The 16,324-nt window shown below is 38.6% G+C and overlaps 1 protein-coding gene across 8 annotated transcripts in view; it reads left to right on the forward strand.

The window, feature by feature from the left end:
• The window catches only part of MLIP (muscular LMNA interacting protein), a 252,774-nt gene that overhangs the window by 103,942 nt on the left and 132,508 nt on the right, over window positions 1–16,324 (forward strand). For 7 of the 8 annotated variants that reach the window (XM_055330897.1, XM_055330901.1, XM_055330902.1 and 4 more), the window contains exon 4: window positions 15,146–15,301. The exons of the other annotated variant lie outside the window; for it this stretch is intronic. In XM_055330897.1, coding sequence (XP_055186872.1) covers window positions 15,146–15,301 — 156 coding nt within the window. The remainder of the gene's footprint in view (window positions 1–15,145; window positions 15,302–16,324) is intronic. 8 annotated transcript variants of the gene reach the window in all.

A 16,324-nucleotide genomic window follows, 5' to 3' on the forward strand; every position in this document is an offset into this window, starting at 1 on the left:
TGTGCCTTCTGTGTGTTGAGTAATACTCTAGGGTCTTACATGTCATCTCATTTAATTTTCACATTTACCTCATGAGATTTGGATCCTTTTATCATGTCTATTTTATAAATGAAAAAGCTGAAGCTCATGGAATTTAAGTAACTTACATAATATCATCAGTTAATTATAGTAGATTTATTATTTGAACCTGATTCTGACTCCAAATTCTATCGTTTCCATTAATAGAATTAGGTAATTGATGGTGTAAAACGTAAGTTAGAGCTCATATGTTGTTTGAGATATTTTTGAAGATATTGTCCATTAAATATATTGAAATACTTGTCACAAACATATTTAATCATATTTAAATATTCAACAATATTTTTCTGTGTCTACATTGTATTATCCATATTGAAATTTATGTAGCTTTAACACTTAATACACAGTGACAATATAATGTATTTTCTGGTGATAACTCATTTCCATTTTAAAGTTATGTTGCAAAATAAGTATGCATTGATTTTATAGTTAGAGCTGACATAGAGACAGTAAGAGAATAACAGCTCTAAAAGGCAGAAAAGTCAGGATACGTAGCCACATTTTGAGAATGAATACTGGAGGCTTGGAGGAAATGTTCATTATTGCCCAGTTCTTCTGGGTAGAAACAATGTCCTGTCCTACTGCCTTTCTTATTACTTTTCTATGAATGAGTGTCTATCTCTAAGGTAAGGCTGGCAGAAGCAGTCAGCAAATAAGAGTCAACATTACCCTGGGTTCTAGCCAGGCAGACCCAAGTTCAAATCCAATTGCATCATCTGCTGGTTGAGCAAGTAATTTAACTAAGTCTTATTTTTCTTGTCTAATGGACATAATGATTCACTTGCTGGTTTTGTAGGAAATACAAGAAATAATGTATGTTAAGTACCAAGAGCTGCATCACATCAAACTTGTTCAGTGGTATTACATGTGTCATATGTAGGATAAAATATGTTCTCAGGATGAGTGGGTTAAGTGTGTGAAGTAGCCAGGGTGACAGTCTATGACTGTGAGAAGTGGAAGGGGAGATCTCAACCAGAGATGCTTTATTCATTTTTCTTCATGCAGCCTGGATCCTGACACACCCTTCTATGCTGATTCCTTCCATACACTCTTAAGAGTCACAGCTTTGACGTCCAGTATGGGTTGCTATTTTTATATGTGCTCTATCTGCAAAGAAATAAAAGTATACAATGATTAAATTACGCATATTTCTCTATGAGTCTTGATGCTGTATGTTCCTTGAAGAGAGAACTATCTTTTGCCTTCCCTAGGTCTTCCATACAATTATCATGAATGCACATAATCATTCATTTATTGTATGGACATTTATTGATCCCCTATTATGTGATAGGCACTATATTAGGTACTTTGGGTACAGAATAGAACAAAATAGAAATTTCCCATTGTCCTAGTGCTTATGTTGCAATTGGGGAGCCAGATACTAAGGAATTCACTATATAATCATGTAATTTTAATAGCAGCAAATGCTATGAAAAAGTAGAAGGTGCTAATGGAGTGTACAGAAGGAGGTTGTATCTAACCCATGGAATCAGAGAAAGAGTTGTTAAGTAGTGATTTTATGAAGTATATTGCATTTCAGAAATTGTGTTACCCTCATGATGCAAATTAAATTGATTCACCATGGAATCTGAGTTTCCTAGGACTCAGCAGGGTGAAGAGGAGCTAACTAGGGAGGATAATGCTTTCCCCCACCCCTACCTTTCAGACTTAGGAGAGTCCCAGTTTGTGTGATAAGTTCTATGGTCATAAATAAGAAAGTCAAAGAGATCAAGGGTCTGCCTTGGGTCACACAGCTAATAAGTGGTGGGGGATATCACACCAGTACTCTCTGACCTATAGCCCATGTTCTCATTACTATTACATGGAAACACAATTAGTTATTCTACTCTTATACTACTCTCTATTTTATTCTTCCAATCAAAGTTAGGTAGCCCAAGATGAAACTAACAAAAACTGGCTTTCTGATGTCTTTGTTCAGTTACTCTGCTAAGGGTCATGTATTTCTATAAATTACATGGGTTAAGATAAAATAGAAACTATGTGTAGTAAGTTGTAGTTACTTTCTTGATATGCATGTCTTTTTACTTATATTTAGTCTATTCTTTATGTTGCCCAAGTATGAGGAGGCTGATTTAAAATGTGATTGCTTTGGAAAGTCAAGATGTGAGTCTAGTGACAAAACATTGGTACTTGGTCTTTTCTTCAACAAGATCCCCTGTGGGAGGGGAAGTCCATGACTTGCCCTGGTGGGCAGAGTCCAGGTGTAAATAGTTTAGAGTATTAAAAGTAATCAATTATATTCTTTTGTGTTTGAGCCATTTTGGACACAGTTTTCATCATCCTCTAAACTGGGTAATACAGATAACATTTTTATCCATAGCTTATGATGATGGCTTTTAAGGGCACTCTTCACACAAAAATATAACTGAACATAAATATCCACAAAGCGATCACAGTCAATTAGTTTATTGGACAAATATTTACTGAGTAGTTAATATATTCCACATACTATTCTAGCTGCTAGGGAAATAATAACATCAAAACAAAGTCCTTGCTCTCATGAAGCTTAAAATCCAATGACAGAATCAGATAATAAACAAGCATTAGGGGCTGGTTAGTGCTCTGGAAACAAATAACATGGGCTAAGGGGGACAAGGAGTGCTAGCAAGAGGTTAGAATTGGGGTAGTGATTTTATGTAAAGTAGTGAGGAATGTTTTACAGTTGAAGTGACATTTGAGCAGAGATATGAGGAAGTGAAGGAACTCATGAGTCTAGGAAAAACATTCCAGGGAGTGGGACTGCTCTAGGAATGCAGAGAAATCGCCGCAGATAGAGCTGAGGGGAGCAAGGAGGGGTGAGTAGTAGGGGCCAGATCATGTTGGCTGTGGGCTATTGTAAAGATATTGGCTTATCCTCTGGGTGACCAAGGAAGTCATTGGAGAGTATTGCATAGAAAAGTGGCATTGTCTGACTTCTGTTTTAAGGGTTCAATCTTGCTACTGTGTGGCAAATAACCATAGGGAAAGGTGACAACAGATCTGGTTCCCTGGAAGCAGATTCTAAGGTGGCGTTAGCATGCTGGAAGTTTACCCTCATGGATATGCTCTAAGGAACACCAGTGGGAATGGGAAGGAAGCAACATAAAGCAGAGAGAGAACTGGACTGCAATGCACTGCAGACCCAGCAAAAGCTTAACTGGCCTCAAGAGGAGCACTGAATTTGGGATCACTTTTTAGAGTTACCCTAAATTGGAAGGAGAGTGCCAGTTCTTTATATGAGTGTATCAAGTAGCCATTAGATGAGAGCTACCCCTGAGGAGGGGAAATGGCTTTGGGCAAGGAGGTTTATTCAGCTGAGAGAACTTTTGGAGAGGACAGAATGCTGAGGACTGTTACAGCACCTCCAGCAGCAGGGGAATAGTCCTTTGGCTTGAAGGGAGGTATGGGTTGTTTATCAGCATAGCTGATATAGGAGGCGAAGAGGAAGCAAGGGGATTCATTAGAAGGAAGTGATTTTGCAAGATGATTGTAGGTTCTGCTCCTAGGATGTTAGAGTAGAAGTAGTAAGGTATAAACATTTTTTGGACTTATTTTGAAGGAAGATATACTGATAAATTAGTGTGGGGCATTATGATAAAGTAAGATTATTGGCATATTTGCTAATACTGATATACTGATGGAGGATTATAGAAACAAAAAAAATTGACGTGAGCCCATCATTTTTAGCCTAACCACTGAGAAATAATTATACAATTATATGCTGAGGTGGGGGGAGGTTAGGGGCATGTAGTGGGCAACAGTTTCAGTAGAAAGATAAATAATTCAGTTTCAGATGTTAATGAGATATCCAAGTGAAGATATCAGTTGGATACATGAGTGGATTATCCAGGGAGGCCATTCAGGCTGGGGAAATAAATTTGCAAGTCATTGGCTTATAAATGTTCCTATAGTTTATAGAACCAGATGAGACTATCCAAGGAGTGACTTCTGGGCTACTTCAAACCTAAAGGGTAGGATGGCACAATGCAAACTGAGCAGGAGTGTTTAGGGGATAGCACAGAACGAAAAGGAAATAGTTTGCTAGAAGCCAAGCTGAGAAAGTGAATTCAACAAGGGGAGGGTGATTACCAAACACTTATTCCTGATGGATAAATGTTTCTTACCATTGTCTCTTTTCCCTTCAAATTCTACCATGTATAAGGCCTGTTATTCTTTTCTGAATATCTGACTATGTCACAGTTTCACTTAGGTGCTAGGTTTTCCTCAATACTTTGAAGCTTCTAGTGTATTTGAATTAAGGGAGTTACCAGTATTCTATTAACTAGGAGTATAAACCCCAAAGAAAAAAGAATCTATGAGTGCAGTAGTACCAGGAGTAGAAGCAACCCAGATGAAGCCAATAAAGATGCCTGATAATGATGAGGCCAAACTTAGGCTGTGATAGAATCTCACATATTTTTGATGAGAGGTCAGAATTTACTTTATAATACAGTCAATTCTGAGTCTGTGAATTGATATGGTCCTGGTTAGGATCCCTAGAATCACCTATTGTCCTAGATACAGGGAAACTGTATCTAGATACCAAACTCTTGGTAATTCCCATTTTCAGAGAAAATATACCACCTAGAGCTAAAACAGAATGAGAAATGTGCCAGTGTTGGTCACTGGAAACAGGAACTCAGAACTCAGAAGCTATAGGAGTGTAATCTCACCAGGAAGATGAGACTACTTCCCCATGTGGTCTGTATTCAGCATATCACCTTGCACTATCCTCTGACTTCACTGGCAACCACTGTAACTTCTGTCTCTTTCATGAGACTGTAATGCATGTTGAGAATAAGTTCCAAATCTTCTTTGTCTTCATGTCTCTCAGAGCTTAGAATAGTGCCTGGTACTCAACAGATGTTTATGAAGATAAACGGGATTTCTAGTACCTTCTTTTATCAAGCACGGGTATAGGAACAGACAAATGGATGTCTGAATAGCTTGGGCAGCTGGATCTGTTTAATCACATGTTTCTTGGCAAACTTTTGTGTGCTAATCTATTTTTTTTCTCAAATTTGTTTCCCATGTCAGGAAGAGAGACTATTTGTTTTATACTGTTTATTTTAAAGCAATATCTGAAGAGTGTTCTGGCCAGAAGTTACTGCAGTAATATATACTTAGTAAGAAGGTGAAAGACATCCTACTTTGGCCATCAATAATGCCAAAATTTAAAGAAAATTTGAATTATATTTGTCGCAAATTTTGACAAATTTTATTTTCTCTTGGAAAAAAGATTATTCAAGAGATTGTTTTGTATTGTTTAGTGGGAGAGAGATGATTGAAAAGTTTGTTTTTATACAAAAAGATGGAGAAATAAACGTGTATGTTTATGTGATGCATGATTGGCTTAACCTAATTGAATAAATGTCTACATTACACTGTGGAAAAAAAGGTTTGTGTTTATAAATGTTTCAGGGTCTTGGGTAGACCGTAGGCAATGTTCTTACCAATAGGAAAAGTCATTGTAATTGGAGGATAGATGCTCTCCTCCTTCCCACCCCTCCATCCTGTGTAAGTAACTCACTTGTTTTTCATCATCCAGGACTGGGCCCTGTTTTTGAACAGGTGCCATCATTTTCTATTCAAATGAGGATGGTTTCTATAGAAATTGTCCTGAATGCATGTGCTCTTTGAGGCTATATGTAGTTACTAACCAGATGGCTGAAGCATACTGTTATAATGCATGACCATTATGTTTTTTTAAACTAACAATTAATACTTCTATCAACATAACAAATAGTTGCAACACCAACAATTATTAATAAAACCAAGGAAAGAAAATGATTAAAGTTGCCAATGAGACACAGAGCCAAATAGCAAAATAATGGATTAATTTAATTGGTTCTCATGTTATAAAATGATTCAAGGAATTCAAATAGGGCAAAAGATAGGGGCTGAGATAGCAAATATTTCTAAAAGCAATAAATATTGCTTTGATTGGGGGAAGGAATAAGAGAGAAAAGACCAGAGGGAAGACAGAATGAGGTATTGGGGAAGAGTTTGGTGATTGTTTGAATCTACTTGCAAAGAACAGATAGAACTATTGACAATGGACTGAATTGCTGCTGCCCCAGGGAGCAACTGATTAGAACTGTGTGAGATGAACTATGTGATCTCTAGGGCTTGCATGATTTCACCGTAATCCTCGCAAGATCCCTGTGAGATAAGTACTATTCTTATCCACATTTCATAGGTGAAAGGACTGCCTTTGGGTCGGTCCTGCAGCCAGTGAATGATCAACTCTAGGGTTTCGTCCTTTATGACTCTACTTGCTGCGTACTGCTGTTCTGATAGGTACCTTCACTCAAGTCGGGCATCAACTGGGAGCTTGCTGGAAACAGGGACTCTGAGGGCCCATCCCAGATCTCCTCAAGCTCTCCAGGTGGTTTATGCATAACGTTGGAGAACTTCAGTGTGGAACTTTCTTTCCTTTTCTTTTTTTGCTTTGTATTTCTATTATTTGCATATGTTTTCGATTCTCAGTTGGATTGTAAACTCTTTGAGGGTGGGGAGGGTGTTATATTTTCTTTTGAGTGTCCATAAATATACGTATCCTAGAGAAAGGCATATAATTTGTCTAATGATGTAACGGCACTTCTATTCAGAAATTTAGATAATTTTCCAGGTCAAAAAGTGCTGTGTTATTTGGAAGAATTTTTGCCAGTGTGCTAGTAGAATCACTTTTGGCAGTTGTTTTACTTGTAATGTTTCCACAAATTCAGGCTTTTGGTAAAGTTGAAAACGTTAAGAGGTATATAATCCAGGTCCTAAAATAAAATCTTCACTCCTTCTCATAGCCTTCGGTCTGTAACCAGCCCTGGGGCTGCAACATCCTTCATTGCCAAAGCACAAATATAGATATTTCAGATTTGGAGAAAAATCAATACTTAAAAAAATAGAAATACGGAAAGCTGAAGACTCCAATCAATTTCATGTGTGAAGTCTTGAGGTTTGTTCGTCTGCAGTCAGGACACTCACTGTCTTCCAGGAAGCTCGGAAGGGAATTTTGTTTCAACAAATATTGATTCCAAGCTTCATTCTAGAGCTAATTTGATTAATAGCAAAATTTCAGTCACTACAGATGCTCTTGCTGCTTGCATTTACATGCCAAAGAATGATAATGCTATTGATTTTTTGAAATGATCACTGTGTGTTTTCTAGTGCTTTATTTAGACACAGTGTTTGCATGTATTTCTACCTCTGAATGTTCTCAGTGAGTGTGACCAACTGGTTGCTGAGATTGGCAGATGCTCGGGCCCTTCAATCAGCTTCTCGTCCCTGCACAATCTGGCTTCTGTCTTTTCGGAGAATATGTAATTGGAATTGCCTGACAAGAAAAGAGGGCAAACACATATAGGTGGCTTTTTTTTTTCTTTCCTTCTTTTCTTTTCTTTCTTTTTTTTTTTTTTTTTTTTTTTTTTTTACTTCTCTTGGCTTCATTTCAGCAGTCAGTGTGACCTCTCGTGAAGTTCCACATCTAAAAATTATCTAAACATAAATCTACTCTGGAGACTACAGAATTCTTCAATTCAGGGAGAATTCCACTTTACCTCTTTTTAGAATTCTTTTTTTCTGTGTGAGTGTATGTTGTTTTAGTGAGAGGCTCCCTTCCCACCTCAGTCATCGGTTTGCTCACTCCCTTATGTGATGAATCAATGCTTCCAGAACAGGGGCTTCCGAGTGTCTGCGGGAACATTACTTCCAAATGAACTCGTGCGTCTTAGCAGGGAGCATTCAGACCACAGCCCAGGTAAAGGGAAGTCTTTCCTTAATGCTTTCAAGAACTTTTAAAGGCTGTGCACTCCGGTGTTTGCTGCAAGAGGGCTTGCGGGAGAGCTGCCTGGGTATAGATAAATTTGACTGTATATCAAAATGAAATGTTATCTCCAGTTAGTGGAAGGGGTGAGCAGATAAAAGCAAACTGCTTACTGGCCAACCAAAGAAAATGCTCAGGACTGCCCTTGGTGTAGTGTTGAAGCTGACACCCTGTGATGTCTCTTCTTAACGGGAGGGAGGCTAGTGGCCATCTGCGAGTGTGGGTGTCAACATGGGAAGGAAGAGAACTTTCAGGGGACTAGAAGACAGGAAGGCATTGCAGCCTCAAACTGAGCAATGGAGCACTTAACCTGCATGGCGTGGGGAAACCTGGTTTCTTAAGTTATTATTTGGCTGTCCGGTGAAAGGGGGACCGTCTCATAGAGTTTTGAGTGCTTGAAACCATATTTAGGGTAGGATTTTAATCCTTTAGGGCTAATTTCTGTTATTAAGATAGTTTCCCATGGATAGGAACTAAGATGTGTTTTTAAATGGCAGTGACAACTGAAAGTGTTAACTGGCAGTTAACAAGTGCAATGATATTAACATGCATCTGTTTCTGCTTTGTGTGGAAAACGATTTTTCATCACCATAGCGATTCATTCCTGGGCTCCACAGGAACTTGGCCACCGTATGCAGTAAGGAGACAAAATTTTTTTCTTCTTTTCTGAGCAGGGGATTCAGCAGTCTACCGGCTAACACGTGGCTCTTCATCTAAATGTTACATCGTGTAGCTAGTGTAATTTCAAATCCTCTTCCAACCTAAATTCTGTACAAAAATAAAAAATCTGTACCTCCTTGGTTAGAAAACAGGATGCTAGGTAAGAGTGATGAAAAGAGCCCTGTGCTAACACTGTATTCCCAGCTTAAAAGCAGATACCAAGCCATTGCCCTTTTTGTGGTTGTGCTTCTGAGGATATGTGCGCAGATAGGAATTTATCCCTGATCTTTTTCTCCAACAGTAACCTAGGAAGATGAATACATCGTTAGTCGTATTAGATTTTCCCTTTTATGTTATTCTTGAATGACATCATGTATTGTTTCAACTAAAATTAAAAAAAAAATGTTCTCCTACAAAGGGGAAGACAGTTTATGTAGGATATAGATGTGTCTGTAGGAAAATATGACAATAATGTAAAAAGAAATAATTTTACTTTTCTTTTGCTTTTGTTGTCAACATGTGGTTATGCTTAGAAATTTCCTTGAGGGCGTTGTGTTAAAAGTGCACCTTATGTACTGAAGCATCAGTTTTCATTCATATTGTGTTTCCATTATATTCACTAAAATTATAGCTATTACCCTTTGTTTTATTTTTTAAAAAGATTTTTATATATTTGAGAGAGACAGAGACAGAGATAGTGAGAGAAAGCATGGGGGGGCAGCAGGGAGAGGAAGAAGCAGACTCCCTGCTGAGCAGGGAGATCCCAGGACCCCGAGATCATGACCTGAGCCAAAGGCAGGCGCTTAACCAACTGAGCCACCCAGGCACCCCAGCTATTCCCCTTTAAAAAGTCTATAGTTTATGGGGGTGTCAATAGTGGAGATCTATTTGTATTTTAGAGATTTAAGTGGCATGTATTATACAAATTTATGCAAGACCATCGAAGAAGTAAATTTCTGGGATTGTGTGCATTTTAAAGGCAAAGCCATTTCCTGTTAGTAATGTTACATGTATTTCATACTCATGGGGCACTTATACTGAAGCCTTTCATACATCAGTTTTTGACTTTTACTGGGATAGAACCTAAGATAGACTTGTAGTCATAATGGGGTGAGATGGGGCAAGCCTATGGAACCTGGGGATAAAGTCACAATTTCACCTCTTTTTTGACTCCTAAAAGACTGTTTTTATCTCCTACTCACATGAAATTCTGTGATGAATTATCTGAACTACCTCTAGTGATTTTATTGCTAAAATCACTCTCTATCATGATATTGCTGAGATTAGTCATGTAAAAAAGCCTTCCTAGAAAATAATCTATCCAGTAAGTGTGTTGTATTGTTATTGCTGATAAGACTAATGGGCTTCCCAAATCTCACAAAGGATCTAATATTCTTTACCACAAAGGAGAGCATTGATTTATTATTTTCTGATGATTAGCTGCAACCTGGGAATTTTGACATGACTGCAATGGGGCAATAATGACAACTATCTTTAAAGGCATAAAAGAATATTAGGGGCACCTGGGTGGTGCAGCTGGTTAGGCATCCAACCCTTGGTTTCAGCTCAGGTCATGATCTCAGGCTACTGAGATCAAGCCCTGCATCGGGTTCTGCACTCAGCACAGGGTCTGCTTGTCCCTCTCCCTCTACTCCCCCCCCCCGAACTCTCTTTCTTTCATAAATAAATAAAATCTTGTATAAAAAAAAAGAATATTAAAACATGAGAGTTGGATCAGAAGGGTTTGTCTGTATGTTTGATATTCCTTGAGGAATATGCATCATTTCTAGAAGGCATAGCTATTTTCATTTTTTAGTTACCAGAAAGTTTTACTGTATAATAAATGGCCTACGGTTAGTTCATTCGTCCTATAACTTGGGTGAAATCTCTTATAGGAGACCCAATTCTTTGTTTGATTACATGCTCAAAGAGAAAATATACAATTACTAATCTAGTGTCCTAGGCAGCCTGCTCCAGGTACCACCTGACCCCAGGGTCACATTGTACCCTCATGCTCTCCAATCTTGCTGTCACCCAGTGTGGCTTCCATTTTTGCCAGGCTGACCTTGCCAGCCCTCTTGTCTCATAGTTGCTTGAGCTTCACAAGCTCAGTGACTTTTCTGTTTTTTCTTCTCAGATATTCAGTCTCAAGGCCAAAGCCTAGACCACATAGAATTACCATACCTCTAAATCTTAAACTCTCACATACCATACGGTAAACCCAACCCATTCTCCCAGACACTCACTGTGCTACCGAATCTGTACTCTGAGCCTCAGAGAACACTGGAATCTGAGGGTCTGGAATCTGAATCCTGGAATCTGAGGGTCTCTCTTCTGGACCCATCCAAACTCCACTCCATGGTGGTCATTTGCTTTCCTCTCAAGGGTCCTCAATTTTCTCAATTTCCTTCTGCTAAAACTACTTCCAAACAACAGCTCTGTAAGGGCTACAGTTGACTTTCCCTGTTCTTGTGAGAGGTCATTTGAATATCCCTGCAGGGAATATCAAACCACCAAGCAAATTTGCTTTACCACAACAAATTCATGGGCCCTTAGTATAGCCTATCAGTCCTTTTGTTTATCGTCAGGCATCTTTCCTATTGATGTCAATGATATTCCAGTCTTTTCTATTGTCCTTAAAATCCCATGTCACCTTTGCTAGTTCTTCTTTAGCTACTGGATCACTTAGTGTTCCAAGTCTAGAGGGTTCAATCTTGGACCTCTTCTCTTCCTACTTTTGCCTACTCCCTTGGTGATCTCATCTGGTCTTGTGGTTTTAGATACTATGTATCAGTTAACAACCCTAATAATTTTATCTTTAGCACAGACTTTCCTCTAAACTTGACTCATGCCTGCATTTCCACTGGGATGTGTATCTGACATAGCAAATTTGATCTTTATTCTTGGGCTAGCTTCACCTGTTGTTTCCCCCATTTTAGTGAATAAAATCTCATTTCTTGTAGTCATTCAGGTCATTAATTATGTACTCCTCTTTTTTTAAAAGATTTTATTTATTTATTCATGAGAATACACAGAGAGGAGAGAGAGAGAGAGGCAGAGACACAGGCAGAGGAAGAAGAAGGCTTCATGCAGGGAGCTCGATTCCGGGTCTCCAGGATCATGCCCTGGGCTGAAGGTGGTGCTAAACCGCTGAGCCACCCAGGCTGCCCTTGATTCTTATCTCTCTCCTATATCCCACATCTAATTTTTAAGCAAATTCTAACTTTTCCTTTAAAATATAGCCAGAATCTTGGGATCCCTGGGTGGCGCAGCGGTTTGGCGCCTGCCTTTGGCCCGGGGCGCGATCCTGGAGACGGGGGATCGAGTCCCACATCAGGCTCCCGGTGCACGGAGCCTGCTTCTCCCTCTGCTTGTGTCTCTGCCCCCCCCCCCCTCTCTCTCTCTCTCTCTGTGTGTGTGTGTGTGACTATCATAAATAAATAAAAATTTTTTAAAAAAATAAAATATAGCCAGAATCTTAACTATTCTTATCATGGTTACCATAGCAACCCAAGTTCAATCTACCATTTTCTCTCCCATGGGCCATTGCAATGGCCTTATAACCAGTCTTATAGCTTATAACTATATAAGTACCATATATTTTACATATTTATTTTTGTTTACTACTTCTTCCACTAGAATGTAAATTCCATTAGTGTAAAGATTTTTGCTCACCATTATATCACCACCACTTAGAGAGGTGTCTTAGCATTCAGTAATAAGACCTTGTTGAATAAATGAAAGTAAGTAGAAGGTAAAATATTCAAGTGAGTGTTGATTTTAGTAGGCACATAGTGGCAGGACTTAAGGCCACATAAAAGAACAAAGACACAGGTAGATAAGTAGATGTGATGGGAACCTTGGAAATTCTTTTCCGATTGCTTCAGTTATCTCAGTGAAATAAGAAACAAAGTCATCAGTTCCGAGTAAGACCATTGAAGAAGCTGTAGGGGGTTTGAAGAAAGAGGAGAGGATGCGAGTTTTCTAAGAAAGTGGGAGAGTGCATGGGCTATCAAGCTATAGTGTGTTTATAGAGCAGCATTGAAGGGTCTGCTTGGGCTGAGAGTCATAAATTCGAAATGAAACCAGTAAGCATAGTTGTGTGATTTCTTCCAATCACATACCTTTTTGGTGCAGGAGTAAAGTAGGTAGGAGGTTAGATTTCGTGAGGATGTCAATTTACCCAAATGGGAAAGGATGATGTGAGAGAGGGAAGGACACTTGAAGAGTATGCATGAGGGGAACTGTGGGGAATGCAGTCCCTGAGGCTGGTTAAAAAGAAAAAAAAAAAAGAAGTATGGGACCATATAATTTTGGAGGGATCAGTAGATTTTCATTCTGGTGGGGTCTGAGAAATGTTGGAGTTGGAGTATGAGAGGGGGGTATGGAAGGAAAAGAAGTGGCAATCAGAGGGCAGAGAATAGAAAATGTGACATTATAGAGGTGTTGTGGCTATTGGTTTATTGGTTGAGGCTAGGTATTTGAGAAGCAGGAAGGAATAGAGGCCAGGGCAACACACTCTGAGCAATGATGTTGGGTATCGCACAAAGCATAGTGTTAAAGAGAGTGGAATTGAGCCAGGAACTAAATCTTCAAAAAGGGAGGGCTTAATTTAGGTGCGGGCAGATGACAGTGAAGAGGAGAGGTTATGAGTGGTATACACTAATAGCAAGAGATTCAAATCTGGCAGTTCCTAGGTAAGAGGAATGTAGAATGGTCTGGAAGCAGTACAGGGGAGTGAGGCAGACATTCTTGTACTTCCAGGGCCAGTGTGAGAGAAAATAGCTACCATTAAGGTTGCATCTTAGAGACAGAGCCTTTCAGAAGAAGCCATGGTTTGGCTAAAGCTAGGATAGTTAGAGGTTAAGGACATGGAAGATTTTGTGATGGCTGACTGAATACCAGAAAGTGTAGGGTTGAAAGCCTTCAAGAGTTGGAGCAGGGCACAGATGGGGAAAGAATGAGGGGTGTGCATAGCACACAGGGGTTGTGGGGTGACTCTGAGGCCCAGGTTTCTCACAGGGGCTGACATGGCTGGAGTTAAAAGGAATGCCAAGATTAAGCCTGAGGAGTCCAAGGCCTTAAAAGGGGGCATGACTAAAAGAGAGAGGAGAGTTAGGGTCTTACCGGTGTGTATCATATTTCTTCTGATGAGGCATGGACGTGGCAGAGAATAAGTGTTACTCCAACTACATGGGGCCGATAGTATTATAACTATCGATTATAGCTATATAGCTATTGATTATAATTGAATATCGATTATGCCACTTTTCTGCTTCCCCAGTGCACCATATTCATGAGCTTTTCTGTATCTTAGTTCATTATCTCTGGACTCAAAGGAGAACTCATGTTCTTTCTCCTGTTCCCTTAGCTTATTTTGCCTGCTTCTTCCAGGACCTTGTTTTGCTTACCTTCTCTCCTGGTTCCTCCTGCCAGGCTACAGATGTGTTCAAGTCTATTCAATTACATGCCAGTACAGGCACCTCTTTGACTCTCTTTCTCTTGCTAATTACTTCCAACATCCCTCCTTATTCCTCATCCAAACTTCTTGAAAGAAAAATTTATGGCACCATCTTCTCTTTTTCCCTTTCATTTAGTCCTCGTTCTATTGCTCTTGGCTTTCTGTGCTTGTTACTAGCCATGCGTCTTTTAAAACCAGAATTATCTATCTAAAACTCTAATGTGACTTCATCATTTCCCAATCTATGGTCCTATAATGGTTGTCTGTTGCCAATAGGACAGAATCTAAGCTTGATCCACACCACACTGTTGCTGCCCTTCCATGTTTCCATTCATCTGGTTTTCTTAGCCCAGGATAGCCTTATCTTCCTCTTCACTGGGAGTACATTTCAGATATTGCCTTTTACAGAGCTTCCCAGGGTGGATAGGTAGGTACCCCTCATTACTTTTCCCTTAGTATTGTCTGCATACCCTTTTTTCTTCTTGTGCATGGTCTGTTGACCATTGCTTATACACTATGGCATTCCTAGCTCCTGAGTGTCTCCCACACAACAAACACTAAACACAATTATTCTTGAATGAATAAAGCATGAATAAAAGAGAAAGTATATCCTTGAGGATAGGCATTGGCATTCTAGTAGCCAAAAAAAAGCATACTTTCAATTTTAAATCCATTTCTTAGTACTCCCATTAAGGGTACATATTGGAAATTTCTTGCAGGCTTGGTAATTATGAGACAAACCGAACAGGCAAACCGAGGGTTAAGTGAATAATGGTAAATTTTGAAACAGACTAGATGCTGTGTTTGTGATGACCTTACTGAGGTAGATGTGTCCTGTAATATTCCAATAGATCAACTAGCCAATCCACTGTTTTGTTGCCATCCTCTAAAACAGGATCTTTCTGGGGTTGTATTACTTTCTCTGATAAATGGAGTAATTAAGGAAAGAGATCTGATCAATTATCACTATTTTTATAGCTGTTTTCTTTGGCAACCATACACACAATCACAGGATAATAGGCAACTTATCAAAATAAATGAGGTAACTATCATGGTATATAGAAAATAAAGTCAAGATAAACCTTTGACAGGACTGAAAGTCTAATTTATTACATGTCTCATAGGTCTCTTCTGGTGATTCTGAAGCCAAACCTCTGATCTTCACATTTGTCCCCACTGTCAGAAGACTACCAACCCACTCTAAGTTGGCTGACACCTCTAAATTCCTTGTTAAAATTCCTGAGGAACCCAGTGATAAGAATCCAGAAACTGTAAATAGGGTAGGATTACTTTTGTTCTTTTTTTGTATTAAGCAATTGTATATTAAACATTAATTGTCCATAAGAATAACTTGGAGATTTGTATGAATGTTTATTTCCTTGGCACAAAGTGAGATGTCTGTGAAATGTAAGGTTGACTAAAAATATAATGTGTAATAGAAACCCAAACTTTATCATACTCTCTTTCTCTCTAATAGACTATTCTCAACTTTTCTCAGTTGACGTCCTATTCCTTGCTCTTCACATGCACATTCTGCCTCCTGGCACTTCCTCTTCTCCCAAATATGTCTTAAAATAGTAAAAACAAAATTTCTTGAAAAGTTTGAATTTCTGTCAATTTCTTGACAGAAAATACAAGATAAAACAGTGATGTATTATTGTTTTACATGCAATAAATAAGCAAAATTTAAAATGTGCAATATTCTGGGCTGGGTCAGTTGTGAAGATATTGACATGCTCACACTTTGCTACTAGCTTTGTGAATTTGTGTAAGTTTGGTGGAAAGCCCTTATCCACAGTCATAAAAATGTGTATAACCTTTCAGTAATCTAACTCTTGGAAATGTTTTCCAAGAAAATAGTAAAGAAGCAGAAAAATGTTGTGTAGGAAAACAGGAAAAAATAAAAAATAGTCTAATAGCTAATAATCATAAAAAAGTTAAGAATGTGATAATACATCACTTTCAGAAAGTTATAATCATGGCAATTATGTAATTTTATGGCAAAAGTTACTGTTATAAAACAGTAAGAGACAAGATAGATTATCAAATTCTATTTATATGCTGATAATGCTTATCTAAAATGAAGACCAAGACTGGAAATAAAATTAAAACAAACTTTAAAGAATCCTGCAAATGACTTTTGTTAGACTAATGACATTTTGGGTGAAAAAAACTTTCTCTTTAAAATGTATTTCAGTACCATCTCCTTATGAGCAAAATATGACTGGGGGACTTTGGGGCATTCTTGAACCACTAAAAGGGGATAAAATAATCTGATTTACCTTGTCTGTATGAAAACATCC

Source organism: Nyctereutes procyonoides, unplaced genomic scaffold, assembly GCF_905146905.1.
Source record: "Nyctereutes procyonoides isolate TBG_1078 unplaced genomic scaffold, NYPRO_anot_genome, whole genome shotgun sequence".
In the NCBI taxonomy this organism is placed as follows: Eukaryota; Metazoa; Chordata; class Mammalia; order Carnivora; family Canidae; genus Nyctereutes; species Nyctereutes procyonoides.